We start from the raw sequence: 14,570 nt of genomic DNA, 5'->3' as shown, positions 1-14,570 counted from the left end.
CCGTAATTTATTCCCCATTTCAATATTTTATACTGATAGAGCAATGTCCATTATAGGGGGCCCATTACTGGATCCACGTCCATTACCGGGGGCCCATTACTGGAACTTTGGTGTCCATGACTGGAGAAAAAAAGCATAGTTTTAATTTGTTAAATATGTGGAAACTAATTGCAGTATCTTTGATACAACACGCCTAAAACATGAAAGACGGATAGGACTTTCATCTTTTAACACGCTAAGCGGTAGACCATTTACATGTATAAGGGAAATATCATAAATACTCCAAATTTCCTCTTAAATGTCCCATGACTGGTGCTGTTACTATATAATCGTTAACGGTCAATAATGTATCATCATATAGGTACCTACTATTTATATTACCTAATGAATGCAGTTTTGTTTCTTTTTAAAAATAAATGAATGTCTCCTTTAAGTAAAATGAGCCAGCTTAAGGATTTAAGGTAGTTTCCCTCCAGGGCCCGACTTTTCTTTCCACCCTGTATTTCAGTGGCATATTTAGGATTTTTTATTTGTACTTTAGGAGGCTGAGCTCAAAAAAAAACAAAAATATATAAAAAGTCAAAAAATAGGGGTTTTCCACTGATAGGACCTAGCTGGATCGATTTATCGCCCTCGAAACCCCCATATAGTAAATTTCATCGAAATTCTTAGAGCCGTTTCCGAGATCCCCAGATATATTATTATGTATAGACAGGAATGCTCGTTTAAAGGTTTTAGATACATACTTCTTAGATAGATTTATTATTTGTTTCAACAAAAACGCTTTACATATTTTTTTGTTATTTTTTATTTAATTATATCGTAACAGAAACATAAAATAGGTACAATCCAAAATAAATTGAGTTTGGAATACATGATACAGATAATATTCGTGCGAGCGATAAGGTATGACGTATTGTCGTGGTCTAATAATGATTTACAAAATATGTTTGGTGGGATCTTGGTTTGGACCAACCTCAAAAATCGAAATATCGTTAGATATCTGAGGGTCTACCGCCAAACACGATCGACGTGTTGCCTCTCTGTCGCACTTGTAGATTCGTACGTAAGTGTGACAGGGAGGCAACACGTAGAACGTGGTTCGCGGTAGACCATCTGCCTCTCTACCACTTTTCCATATTCGAGCCACAGTAGCAGGATAACGAATTTTCGATTTTAGATTTTCGCGGTAGACCCCAGATTACATTGTGAGGAGACGGCGATTGGTTATTTATTCCAAAATTGTATGCGTTTGAAGCGTTTTTATACAAACTTCTTTATTATTTATCTTCTACAATATGGCGGCGGCGGATGTCTTCCATACGGCGGATACATATACGGAAACGGGTACAGGTAAGGATGGAATCTTCCTTGTAAACAGTCATCACAAGTCTGGCAATTATGTCCCTTCCATTGCTTAAATCTTTGCCGGCAGTGACACCTTTCCTCGCCTTCGTCGGCCTCATCTGCGTCCATGTCAACTCGTCTCGCCGCAACCCTTTCCTTTTCTAACTGCCTTCGCTCTCTTATGTTATGAGGAGGTGGATGGCTTTGTTGGTTCGGAGTTGAATAAAAGCCAGGCTGGTTGCTTATTTCTGTAGAAGGCGCGTTTGAAGCTATTAATCTAGCTCTCTGAGGAGACGAGGGCTCTCTGCTGGCCGCTTCCATTCTATCGGTTGGTTGACGTGAAGACTGGCGACCTGGTTCGGGTTGTTGAATATGAGACAAGTGGGCGCTCCTGCTTGGTACCTCTTGAATTTCATCGAGATCAGTTCGATCTCTAGCTGAAGTAATTCTTATACAGGGTTGGTTTTGGATCGGTTGCCGAACAGACCTGTTCTGTCGTTGTTGGCTAACCATTGACACAAATCGATCTGATCCATCTTGTACCTCCCGACGTGAACGAGGCGCTTCATGAACCTCAATTGATACATCAAATGGTCCCCGTCCCACACTATGATCAATTTCAACACTGCCGTCTGGTAATACTTGTCGCATACTAGGATCCATAACTGTTCCTTGTCGCATACTAGGATCAATAATTGATACTGGTTTTGATCTTCTTGAGCAACGAGACTCTTCGGGAATGAACGCGGCAGGTTGTGGCTGCATGAATTCATTTGGAGGAAATGAACGGTAAGAAGCAGGCTGTATTTCACCTGGTCTATCGGAAGCCATCGAAATAAATCCTTGTGGCTCCCTGTGTCCGTAGCTTGTCATTGGTACAAACCCTTGGGCTGCAGATCTTTCTGCTTGTGATATGTGATGTGAAAAGGCAGGTGGTTCATTTGAGAAACGCTGCAGTGGAGGCAACATTTGGGGTGAAAGATCATCACGGACCGATACTAAACCTGATGCTTCCTCTGGCGGTATCCATCCTACACCCCGTGACTGATTAAATTGTCCCGTCATTCTCGGACCTTGACAAGGTGCCCCAGATATTCTACTTCCATGTAACGATTGGAACTGGCTATCTGGTGGAACTGCAGCAGCCATTCTACTTCCCTGTAACGATTGGAACTGGATACCTGGTGGAACGGCACCAGACATTCTACTTCTCTGTAACGATTGGAACTGGATATCTGGTGGAACTGCACCTGACATTCTACTTCCCTGTAACGATTGGAACTGGATATCTGGTGGAACTGCACCAGACATTCTACTTCCCTGTAACGATTGGAACTGGCTGTCTGGTGGAATGTTCGGCATTACTGCTACACTTTTGTAGAGCCCTGGTGATTGTGAGCCCTGTTGAGGCGTCCTTGGGTGTCCCATTACATCAGGATATTCTACCGAACCACGCACAGAATAACCACTTCGAGCGCTTTCGTTAAATTGCCTTGGAGGGTAATCAAAATGTTGCGCTTGACCATATGAATGGCGAAAATCTGGTGCCATAGGCGAGCCTGGGCCGTAGCCAGCTTGTGGCTCGATCATTGAAGAACACGGCACGCCGTCTTTAAACATGGCCCTGTATTGAGCGTCTTGATCGTCACTCAAGTCCCATTCGCCTGTCTGCCCAATTCTAGTGGAGCATAGAGGAGGATTTTTAAAAATGCTTTGATATTGAGCATCCTCGTCGCCTTGGAATGAAGGTGAATAAATATCCGATGCTGGAGATTCGAGAGTATACTCACTTCTGTTTAGTAATCGACTCCTATCTTGAAATGCTACCGATTTTCTTCTACCGCCGCCATGTCTGTTCTTTAATCTATTGGTAAGCTCGTCTACCATCTTGTTGATGTTCAAATCTTGATCTTTTTCAAGTGGAACCATATCTAGAAAGTAAGAAATCTCATGCTTCATTTCAGTATCTTCGCAACAGTTAGCAATGTTGACTCGACTTTTTCCCATTTCATATATTTTTTTCGTCAACGCATCCCTTAATCTTGCACGTTGACGCTGTTCATTTGGTTCGTCGTTCTTAATTAGCGGCAAATCTTTCACCCACTCCTCAATTTCAAGTCCCAGAAGAATTTCATCAGCATTTTCCTTTATTTCGTCTTCTGTCGGCAAGGGAACTTTGCCAAGTTTTTCAAAGATATCGCATTTTTTAAAGACACCGAAAAGTTCTTCCATTTCTTTGCCATCATGAGTTTTCTTAAATTCATCTATGTACGCCTGAATCGATTGCAATAACTTGTTTTTATACGCTTTTCCTACCATTTCATTGGTCTCTTTATAATTGCTTTTCCTTAAAAAATCGTCTAGGGTACAGTACTTCAGCATTTCTTCAAATATTTTCGCTGGAGGCTCGCGGTCTAATCTGGTGATTATCCTTAATTTCTGTTCTTTCAAAAGTTCAGCTTTCCGGGCTACCATTTCCTTATAATTATCAGGAGTTTCAGTCTCTTTAATAAAATCATTCATTTCTGATATCTTATCGAGAAGTTGTGATTTAAGGGGGTACTTTTTTTCCTGTAACTCGTGTGTTTGCGGTAAACAATCTAATAATCCATCTATCTCTTTCCCTAATACATCTTCATAGTAAAATTTGTTCTGAAACACCGCCGGTTGCGCTTTTAATATCGTTATCGTTCTCCAAATGCCATTCAAAATGCCTAATCTCAGTTTTGCTGCTACTTCAATCTCGTTGCAAGTATTGGCAGGTATCGGGATTTGTTCACACCAGTTCGTGAGGTATTCTTTAAATTCTTCTTGTACCTTATCGAGTAGGGGTCGTCCAGGCTCCGGCGGAGTGAACACTGGATGTGGTCGCCACTCTGCCATAAGCTGGTCAGCTGCACTGGATGGCCTACCTGAATGAGGAGGTACTGGAGTCACTAACCCAGAGGGTCCTGGTTGAGGATTAATTTTGTTAGCGCTATCATTTTTATTTTGCGCACATTTAACACTTTCGCAAGATACAAAAACCTTAGAAGCGTTGCTTGAATCTTGTGTTTTATTTAATTTCTTCTTAATCATTGAACTATTTCCTTCGTTTGTTTCTTCTCGTGGTTTATCTCTTCTATTACTTGTGTTCTTGCTGATGTTATGTATTACATAGTTCGTATATATAGAATCATTTTGATTTTTCTTTCGTGTTACGTTTGATGTATTTACGTCATCTTTGGTAATGCTAATAGAAATACCAGGTGCGGGCATATGGTCTTTGCAGCGTGTATCGCTATTGGATTCATGATAATCATCCTGAGATCTGCTTGATACGAAACTATCTTGGCTAGAATGCTCTTCTTTATTTACACAGCTAGATTGGCCCACATTATTCTGAACAACATTTTCGGTATTTATTTTATCTGCATTAAAACTTAGGTCAGGTTTATTCGATCGATTAACTGGTGACTTTGGATCTTTTTGTTTTATCGTGTCATTATTCTTTTTTTTAGATAGAGGTTCACTATCTATCACAATAAATGAAGGTGCTGAACTTAATGACTCTCTATCATGTATACCAGAATCCGATTTAGAATTTTGTACACTTTCTTTGCTAGTGTCAGCAGAAGTACCAGGTTCACAGTCGGCTTTTTTACAACATAAATAACTGCTAGATTTTTTTAATAGGACTCGGGATCTGCTCAACATTGGTACGGGTATATTCCTTATCATTTCCATCAATTGTACAGCATGATGTACAGTTTCCATATTCTCTTCACCGACATACCTTTTCATCCATTTAAATATTAAATACTTTAAATGTTCAAGCTCATCTATAGATGAGTTTTTATTTTTGTTGAACTCCAAATATTTTTGTCTCTCAACTATATCATTGGCTAAGTCAAGAATTACTGCTCGTCTAAAATCTGTATCTTCTGCTTTTAACATTGCAAAATCTGTAAGCCATTGGTCAATCTGCTGAGCCAGTTGTGTTTTGAAATTGATTAAATTTTCCTCGATATCCCTATCCAAGATCGAGCCAATACTGTGTTGAGACGACACTTTTTTATCTGATGTTTTAGAAACATAATTTCTTGACAAATTCTGAACCATAAAAACGGTTAATGGCTGTGTATTAAAAGTTTTCTTAGCAAGCTTTTTTCTACGTTTCTCCATTCGTTGAGGTAAAATTTCTTCTGGCTCGAACTTAGTTGTATTATAAAGTGTAGAAGCTATTTCTTCGAATCCAATGTTATTATTTACCGAATCTTTTAAAATATCTACTAAATCTACTATTGTTTGCTTTATCAAATCCGGATTGAGAACTTTTTGAGTTTGTAAATCTTTAGTTTCTTTTTCAATAGCTTGATTTACATTAGATTTGTTACACGTACTAGGTTTAGTTTTTATTTCCCCCAGTAAAGCATTGTCTAATTTACACATCAAAGCGTCTGTAAGTTTGTTAAGGAAAGCTGCCTTATCACAAGCATTGATTTCAACTATTACCTCATCAAGAATTCCCAAAATCTCTGTTCTAATCGCCTGTTCACTGCAGAGTTTTGATTTTACGAATGCTAAATATTTAATTCTATCAACAAAGGTATTTAAATTCTGTGCTTCTTCCACTGGCTTCGATAGAATGTCCTGTTTCTTTATAGAAACGTTATTTAACCATTCGTCTACAGCAACTTTAAATTCGTTCTTATCAAATTGTTTGAATTTCATTGCACTTTGGCTTTCGGTAGAATTAATAGGTTCCTTTTTATTAACTTTAATACTTGATGGCTCTATTAAAACTCTTTTTTTAGTCTTTAAACAATCACCTACCTTCACTTTAATCTTCTTTTCGTCTCCAGTTACAGGTACTCCCTGTAACCTGAACTTTAAATTCCTTAACACAATGTCTTTTATTTCTATAATTCTAGGATCGCTGGTATCATCAAGCCAGGCTATGATCTCACTTTTGAAGTCCGGTTTCAGTCTGAAATCGTTGAGACTCTTACTTTTATTGGCTATGATCGGAACAGGCTCACATTTCGGAAGTTCTGTGTTGCTGGTGACGGTTTCTACGGATCTGCCTGGAAAGTAGAAGGTCTGGACGGACTTCGTGATGAAAGGGCTAGGCAGGTCGTGAGCTCGCGTGGTTAGTTTGGAGGAGATTGGGGAAAGAGGAACCGCTATCTGTAATAAAAGTAAGGTAAGGATTTAATGATGGGTATAAAAAAATTGGTCCCACAGGAAAAAGACGACATGGACGACAAAAGGCAAGATGGGTAGTTGGGTAGACGATGTTGTAAAAACAGCTGGTAAAAACTGGGTGACCACAGCCCAAGACAGACAAACATGGAATAAGATGGAGGAGGCTTTCTGCCCTATAGGGGCCATACAATAATATGCATATACTATACACATAAATATTTCAAATATGTAACTGTATGGATAAATAAAGCTATAATAATAAATAAATATTTAAAAAAAAAAATTACTAACAATATTTTCATTACTTGCGCTTGATTTTTTAGGGTTCCGTACCCAAAGGGTAAAACGGGACCATATTACTAACGCTACGTCTTACGTAGGCGAACAACGCGCGAACGCGGCGCGGCGCGGCGCGGCGAAATCAATCCTTTGATGCCCATAGAAGTGTTCTACGTAAGCGATCTCGTTGCGAACGCGGTGCGGCGCGATTTGCACGCGAATGTCAGGCGGCGCGGCGCGGCGCGGCGCGGCGGCGGCCGCTTTCGCCGCGCCGCGCCGCGCCGCGTTCGCGCGTTGTTCGCCTACGTAAGACGTAGCGTAAGACTTCGCTGTCCGTCCGTCTGTCCGTCTGTCTGTCACCAGGCTGTATCTCACGAACCGTGATAGATAGTCAGTTGAAATTTTCACAGATGATGTATTTCTGTTGCCGCTATAACAACAAATACTAAAAACAGTATAAAATAAAGATTTAAGTGGGGCTCCCATACAGCAAACGTGATTTTTGATCAAAGTTAGGCAACGTCGGGCGTGGTCAGTACTTGGATGGGTGACCGTTTTCTTTTTGCATTTTTTTCCGTTTTTTTTGCATTATGGTACGGAACCCTTCGTGCGCGAGTCCGACTCGCACTTGCCCCGTTTATTTAAGGATATACTTACTGTACGTTTACTTATCCACGATGGATTTGTTTCAACCCCTAGGGAAAGCATCGGTCTCGGAATAGAGTTGGCTAAGGGGTTTACGAAGTTATCCGTCCCAGTTGTACATTTTAACGAGACCGTGGGAGAGAGAGGGACAGCTATCTGCAACAAGAATGGGAAAGAAATATTGGCCGCCAATCATAAGGCTCTTTATTTGTTTCTAACTTAAGGTATTGCACGGTAAAGAAGTTCTTGCATCTTGCTCTTATCTCCTTTATCATTCGTTCACATTGCTGGACTAACCAATACGTAATACATAAGTTAAGCAGCTAATAAGGCGTGTATTTTTAAGATTTCATGTAGAATCACTTGATAAAATGAATCTTATCAAGTTTCTTGCTTCGGAATCTTATCCTGTGCTGTAGTGGTGTATGTGGACGAGGTGGTAATTTTTACTTGAGGATGAAGTGTGTGAATATTTTCATTTTCATTTCTATCATTTACATACTATGGTACCTACATACTATTTATTAATTTAAGCGTATGGCGTACATACTATAATAATGTATTATATGTTATTGTAGGATGTAGTAATAGAAATATGCTTACTGTACGTCTGTTTGTGAATGATAGTTTGGTTTCCACTCCTAGCGAATTGGTTGCGATAGGCAAATTGTGTCTTGACGTTGGCGTAAGCGAGAGAGGGACAGCTATCTGCAAGATGAGTGCTGGGAATGAAACAGCGCTATTGCTGTGTTCTGTGACCTTTCTGAAGCTTTTGATTGTGTAGATCACAGTATTCACATAGAGATAATAATTGAAAGGTATATATTATAAAAATAACAAACTATATAGCCTATATTGCCCACTGCTGGGCACAGACTCCAATCACAAAAGGTAGTAAAAATTGAGAAATTTAAGCCCAAATAGCGATGGCAATGGGAGTACCTCAAGGATCTATTTTAAGCCCATTTCTATTCCTAGTGTAAAGTGTCATTCTATGGGAGTTGCTAACTATGTAAACAAACCGCCGTATTGTGTCTCTGAATGATGAATATACTTAGTAGCTTTTGTTTACATAGTTAGCAAGTTCCATAGAATGACGCTTTAGGTATATCGATGAACTGAAATGTTATAGTAATATGAAGTTCACCTACACATTTTTCCTTACTTTCGGATCGAACTTATCATCTTCATGGTCATGAACACGATCTTCAGACATTTGGGAGCGATTCCAAAGAGCGATGAAGATACATGCTAAGTGTATAAGAAACAAAATAATGCTTACTGTACGTTTGACAGGATTGGGTGGTGGTAATGGTTTGGCTCCCACCCCTAGTGAGATGGTGGAGACGGCGGCTGAAAACAGGCGAATGGGTTAGTACGACCATAGGACGACAATGATTTTTTAGTATTTAAGATTTTTATTATTCGATATTAAACTTTCGTGACACATATTTTAAATTGCAGTTGCAGTCGCCGCGAGCACTCGAGCCTGAGGAAGGACCCCCGATGGGCCCGAAACATTGTCGCCAATAGCGACAAAAAATTCAAGTGAGTGAAACCGTTGTCGTATAAACAATTTTTATTATTGTATATATATATATATATATGTTCGTTTGTAAGGTATCTAGGTATGTGTCTATAGGCTTCAGTTGCCTGAAAATAAATGCTTTGACTGGTTGATTGATAGGACGAGTGGCGCATTTAATACGCACAGATATATTGCTGTGTAATTAATATTTACCTTGTACTGTGGTATTCACTGGGTAGCTCTGAAACATTAAAGTGATGTAATGTAGCTATATACTTGCTATTATAAAAAAACCGGGCAAGTGCGAGTCGGACTCGCGCACGAAGGGTTCCGTACCATAATGCAAAAAAAAACAAAAAAAAAGCAAAAAAAAACGGTCACCCATCCAAGTACTGACCACTCCCGACGTTGCTTAACTTTGGTCAAAAATCACGTTTGTTGTATGGGAGCCCCATTTAAATCTTTATTTTATTCTGTTTTTAGTATTTGTTGTTATAGCGGCAACAGAAATACATCATTTGTGAAAATTTCACGGTTCGTGAGATACAGCCTGGTGACAGACGGACGGATGGACGGACAGCGAAGTCTTAGTAATAGGGTCCCGTTTTACCCTTTGGGTACGGAACCCTAAAAAAGAGCTTTCATTCGACTCACAAAGAAGCGCTGTTACCTAGCGGTAAGAGCGAGCGACTTTTAATCCGAAGGTCGCGGGTTCAAACCCCAGCAGCTCATACCAATGAGTTTTTCGGAACTATTTTGTACACAATATCATTTGATATTTACCAGATCCTTTGCGGTGAATGAGAACTTAAAAATCGTGAGCAAACCGGACTAATCCCCTCTGGATTGGAAGGTCAGATGGCAGTCGCTTTCGTGAAAACTAGTGACTAGGTCAATTCTTGGGATTATTTGTCAAGCGGACCCCAGGCTCCCATGAGCCGTGGCGAAATGCCGGGATAACGAGAAGGAAGAGGAATTCGACTCACAGACTCCTGCGAAGGCTGCGTGTCTTCATGTTCAGTCTCCGAAGTCTCCTGAATCGGTGTGTCGCACTCATGGTCGATGCTATCCAGGTACGTTGAGAGTATATGTGTGTGCGTCTGGGAATTGACCAAAGAATTAAATAAATTGAACTACCGTCATAGAGAAAAAAATACATAGTGCTCACTCCATACTTCAGTTTTAGTACCAAGTTCAATACAATTTTCTTGAGTCTCGACACTAGAGAATTCTAGTATCGAGTAGCTGTACTGATAACTCCGCTACTCGATGCTATAGTTCGTTTTTTTTAGGATTAATTAGAAAGAACTCCACAGAAGTAAGCGTACAGTTTCTATCAGCCTCTTTAATTCTTAATAATTATTGAATTATCTAATGTAGCACGGTCAATACATATAATTTACTTCAATTTATTACCGTTAAAAGTGCCGGATTTGGAACCACAAGCTTACTTCTGCGAAGTTCTTTCTAATGCTAAAAAAAACGAACTATAGGTGTCGACTGCGAAAATAGTAGTTTTGGTACCAAAACTGGGTGAGCACTCTATTATTCTCGCGCTCGAGAGGAGGCCTGTGCCCAGCAGTGGGACGTATATAGGCTGAGATGATGATGATGATGATGACTCGATTCTTACTATATTTCTCAATGCTACCGTAGACTTACATAGGAAGATGTACTTTTGAGACTCTTCCGGAGCCTCCTGGTCGTCTCCCGGATCTGCCTGATGTCACCGTGCTTCGTGCACGTTTGCTTACTGGCTTCTCTGTAAGACAAATGTCAGTTACCACAATGTCATATGTCACCTACAATGGGGTTGGCAACTGTCAAAGGTTTGCATAGATGGCGCCATCATAGCTTGCCCCTTTTTCTATGAGATTTGGCTTAAAGGGCTGGCATCCAGGGCATAAAATGCTATTAAAAAAAACAATACATTTGACACAATTCTAGGGATTGACAGGGCAAGCTATGCTAGCGCCATCTGCTAAATACTTCGACCGGCCAACCCCATTAATTAAACATAACATAACATACAACACTTTTAGCAGCAGAGTTAACATATAGTGTAACGCATGTTTTACTTAAATATAAAAACATAAACTATGAAATTGAGTTGCACATCTAAAGGAGAAATATTCATGACTTTGAAATAGGAAAGCTCCTATTTCCAAGTCATAATACCTAGTCGTTCAAAGCCTCAGCAACTTATACCTAGATACTTACGAGTAAGTAGTCGATAATTCCTTATGTTTTAGTAACGGTGAAATTGGGCTTACGTCATGAAATACAGAATACGGTACTCAATCTATTCACCAATCGAAATTTGAAGAAAAAGGAAACTACAAAAAAAAATCGGCCCAAATAAGCAGGTAAATGTTAACTAACTAACTAATATTTCTCAACGATCCAAAGAGTCCGAACAGATTTGCTTTTAAAAAATCCTTAAGTGAGCACTTTGCTGGCAGTACTGGAAAATCTTGAATGTTTCTGTTTTGTAAGTTCATCTGATTTCATATGTATGTATGTATGTATATGTATATGTAAGTAGGTATATGTATTTGTATCAATATTATTTATATTTATGTATGTTTATATTAGTGTATTTATTATGATTGTATTGTGTTCGTACAGGTACCTAATTGTATCATCTACTACATGTTTTTGCACCGCCTACAACTTATCTGCTTTGCCTAAAGGTTGACTGGTAGAGAATGCCTTATGGCATTAAGTTCGCCTTTTGTACAGTGTATTTCCTTATGTGCAATAAAGATTAAATAAATAAATAAAGAGGATCTTGGCCTCCGAAACGAGAGCACTCCACTTTTCCCGATCCAGCGCCGAAAAGAATGAATTAATGATATGATGTGCACGCTGAGGGTGCACCAGCTACAGTCGCGTCACTATATGCACTTCAGTTCATTTGTGGTGCGCGTGCCGCGGCCGCTGCAGGACGGCGTACACCATCGCAAGCGAAGGCCGAAGGGTGTGGTGTTTCGGCGGTACCGGGGCAACCTGCCCAATCCTACACCAAGTCAGACGACGCAACGGAGCCACGCTGTTACGTCGTCGCCCAAATCTAATGTTTAATTTGTCTTTGGTTTTTATTTGTAGTTTCTTTGTATTGTATTTTTTTTTAGTTTCACAGTGCCTTGGTTTTACTGTAATGCTGTGTTACTTATTTGACTAATAAAATAAAATAAAATAAATAAAATGATGAATGAAGTATGTTAGGTAAGATTTAAAGATTACCTCAAATCATCCCTCCTGTCTCTCGTCGGGTCCTCCTCGGGAGCCCTAGGCCTGTATTTGATGGTCTCTTCATAGGTCTTGGGGCGGGCGGGCTCCCGCTGCGGGGAGTGGCGGGGGGAACGGGCTAAAAATGGGATAACTGGAGGACTAGCCAACATGACAATCGTTGGTAGAAGACGCCAAATGAAACTTAAAGGCCTGTGCACACCGGCTGCGTGTGCGTGCCGTGCACGTGCGCGTGCGGCGTTGAAGCATACAGATCCTTATGAGAGATGGCACACCGCTTGCGTGACGTGTGCGTGTGCGGCTCCATCCAACATTTTAGCGCACGCACACGCGCACGTCACGCACACGCAAGCCGGTGTGGCTCGGCCTTAAATGTATGGAAATAATCACGTGACTTGTCGTAGCCTCTGTAATGCCGAATCCCAATACATTTTTCCTTTCGTTTGGGGTTTGCTGATGTACCTACGATTGTCATCTTGGCCATTCATGTTAATTATGATATAAGAATCGGCAATTGCCTACCCAGACTTTACAGTAATGTTAATTACTTTATGACTTAGGGGTCATCCGTTAATTAAATCACACGAATTTCTAGGTTTTTGGGAGACACGGACAGATACTTTCGGAGCGACCCCTTGAAGAAACAACAGCCAACTTACAGGTCCTTGGCATGGCGTAGGTGACCAGACGAGCGTTCGGGAGAGACGGACAGATACTTTCGGAGCGACCCTTTGAAGAAACTACAACAAACTTACAGGTCCTCGGTATAGTCGGCGTGGCGTAGTTGACCAGACGAGCATTCGGGAGAGATGGACAGATACTTTCGGAGCGACCCTTTGAAGAAACTACAACAAACTTACAGGTGCTCGGTATAGTCGGCGTGGCGTAGTTGACCAGACGAGCGTTCGGGAGAGACGGACAGATACTTTCGGAGCGACCCCTTGAAGAAACTAGAACAAACTTACAGGTCCTCGGCATAGCGTAGGTGACCAGGCGCTCAAACACTTCGGCCGAGCGTTCGGGAGGGACGGACAGATACTTTCGGAGCGACCCCTTGAAGAAACTAGAACAAACTTACAGGTCCTCGGCATAGCGTAGGTGACCAGGCTCTCAAACACTTCGGCCGAGCGTTCGGGAGAAATGGACAGATACTTTTGGAGCGACCCCTTGAAGAAACTACAGCCAACTTACAGGCCCTTGGCATGGCGTAGGTGACCAGGCGCTCAAACATTTCGGCCGAGCGTTTAGGAGAGACGGACAGATACTTTCGGAGTGAGCCCTTGAAGATACTAGAACAAACTTACAGGTCCTTGGCATAAGCGTAGGTGACCAGGCGCTCAAACACTTCAGCCGAGCGTTTAGGAGAGACGGACGGATGCTTTCGGAGCGACCCCTTGAAGAAACTAGAACAAACTTACAGGTCCTCGGCATAGCGTAGGTGACCAGGCTCTCACACACTTCGGCCGAGCGTTCGGGAGGGACGGACAGATACTTTCGGAGCGATCCCTTGAAGAAACTAGAACAAACTTACAGGTCCTCGGCATAGCGTAGGTGACCAGGCGCTCAAACACTTCGGCCGAGCGTTCGGGAGGGACGGACAGATACTTTCGGAGCGATCCCTTGAAGAAACTAGAACAAACTTACAGGTCCTCGGCATAGCGTAGGTGACTAGATGTTCAAACACTTCGGCCGAGCGTTCTGGAGACACGGACGGGTACTTCCGGAGCGACCCCTTGAAGAAACTACAACAAAACTTACAGGTCCTTGGCATAGCGTAGGTGACCAGGCGCTCAAACACTTCGGCCGAGCGTTCGGGAGGGACGGACAGATACTTTCGGAGCGACCCCTTGAAGAAACTACAGCCAACTTACAGGTCCTTGGCATAGCGTCGGTAACCAGGCGCTCAAACACTTCAGCCGAGCGTTTAGGAGAGACGGACGGATGCTTTCGGAGCGACCCCTTGAAGAAACTAGAACAAACTTACAGGTCCTCGGCATAGCGTAGGTGACCAGGCGCTCAAACACTTCGGCCGAGCGTTCGGGAGGGACGGACAGATACTTTCGGAGCGATCCCTTGAAGAAACTAGAACAAACTTACAGGTCCTCGGCATAGCGTAGGTGACTAGATGTTCAAACACTTCGGCCGAGCGTTCTGGAGACACGGACGGGTATTTCGGAGCGACCCATTAAAAAAACTACAGCCAACTTACAGGTCCTTGGCATAGCGTAGGTAACCAGGCGCTCAAACACTTCGGCCGAGCGTTCTGGAGACACGGACGGGTACTTTCGGAGCGACCTCTCGAACGTGTCGGAGTAGCGCGACATGCGTGGAG

General features: G+C 41.8%; 1 protein-coding gene across 1 annotated transcript; it reads right to left on the bottom strand.

Annotated features, from left to right (window-relative positions):
• Positions 1-1,021: 1,021 nt before the first annotated feature.
• LOC134676861 (uncharacterized) lies at positions 1,022-8,674 on the bottom strand. Its single transcript, XM_063535243.1, has 2 exons — positions 8,624-8,674; positions 1,022-6,516 (listed from the first exon to the last, which is right to left on the bottom strand). Exons 1-2 carry the CDS (start codon positions 8,672-8,674, stop codon positions 1,285-1,287), a joined length of 5,283 nt encoding a protein of 1,760 aa, XP_063391313.1. The 3' UTR covers positions 1,022-1,284.
• Positions 8,675-14,570: the final 5,896 nt, after the last annotated feature.

Source organism: Cydia fagiglandana, chromosome 25 (genome assembly GCF_963556715.1).
Source record: "Cydia fagiglandana chromosome 25, ilCydFagi1.1, whole genome shotgun sequence".
NCBI classification, from domain to species: Eukaryota; Metazoa; Arthropoda; class Insecta; order Lepidoptera; family Tortricidae; genus Cydia; species Cydia fagiglandana.
The sequence above is the reverse complement of the archived record's forward strand: the minus strand, read 5'-3'. Positions and strand labels throughout refer to the sequence as shown.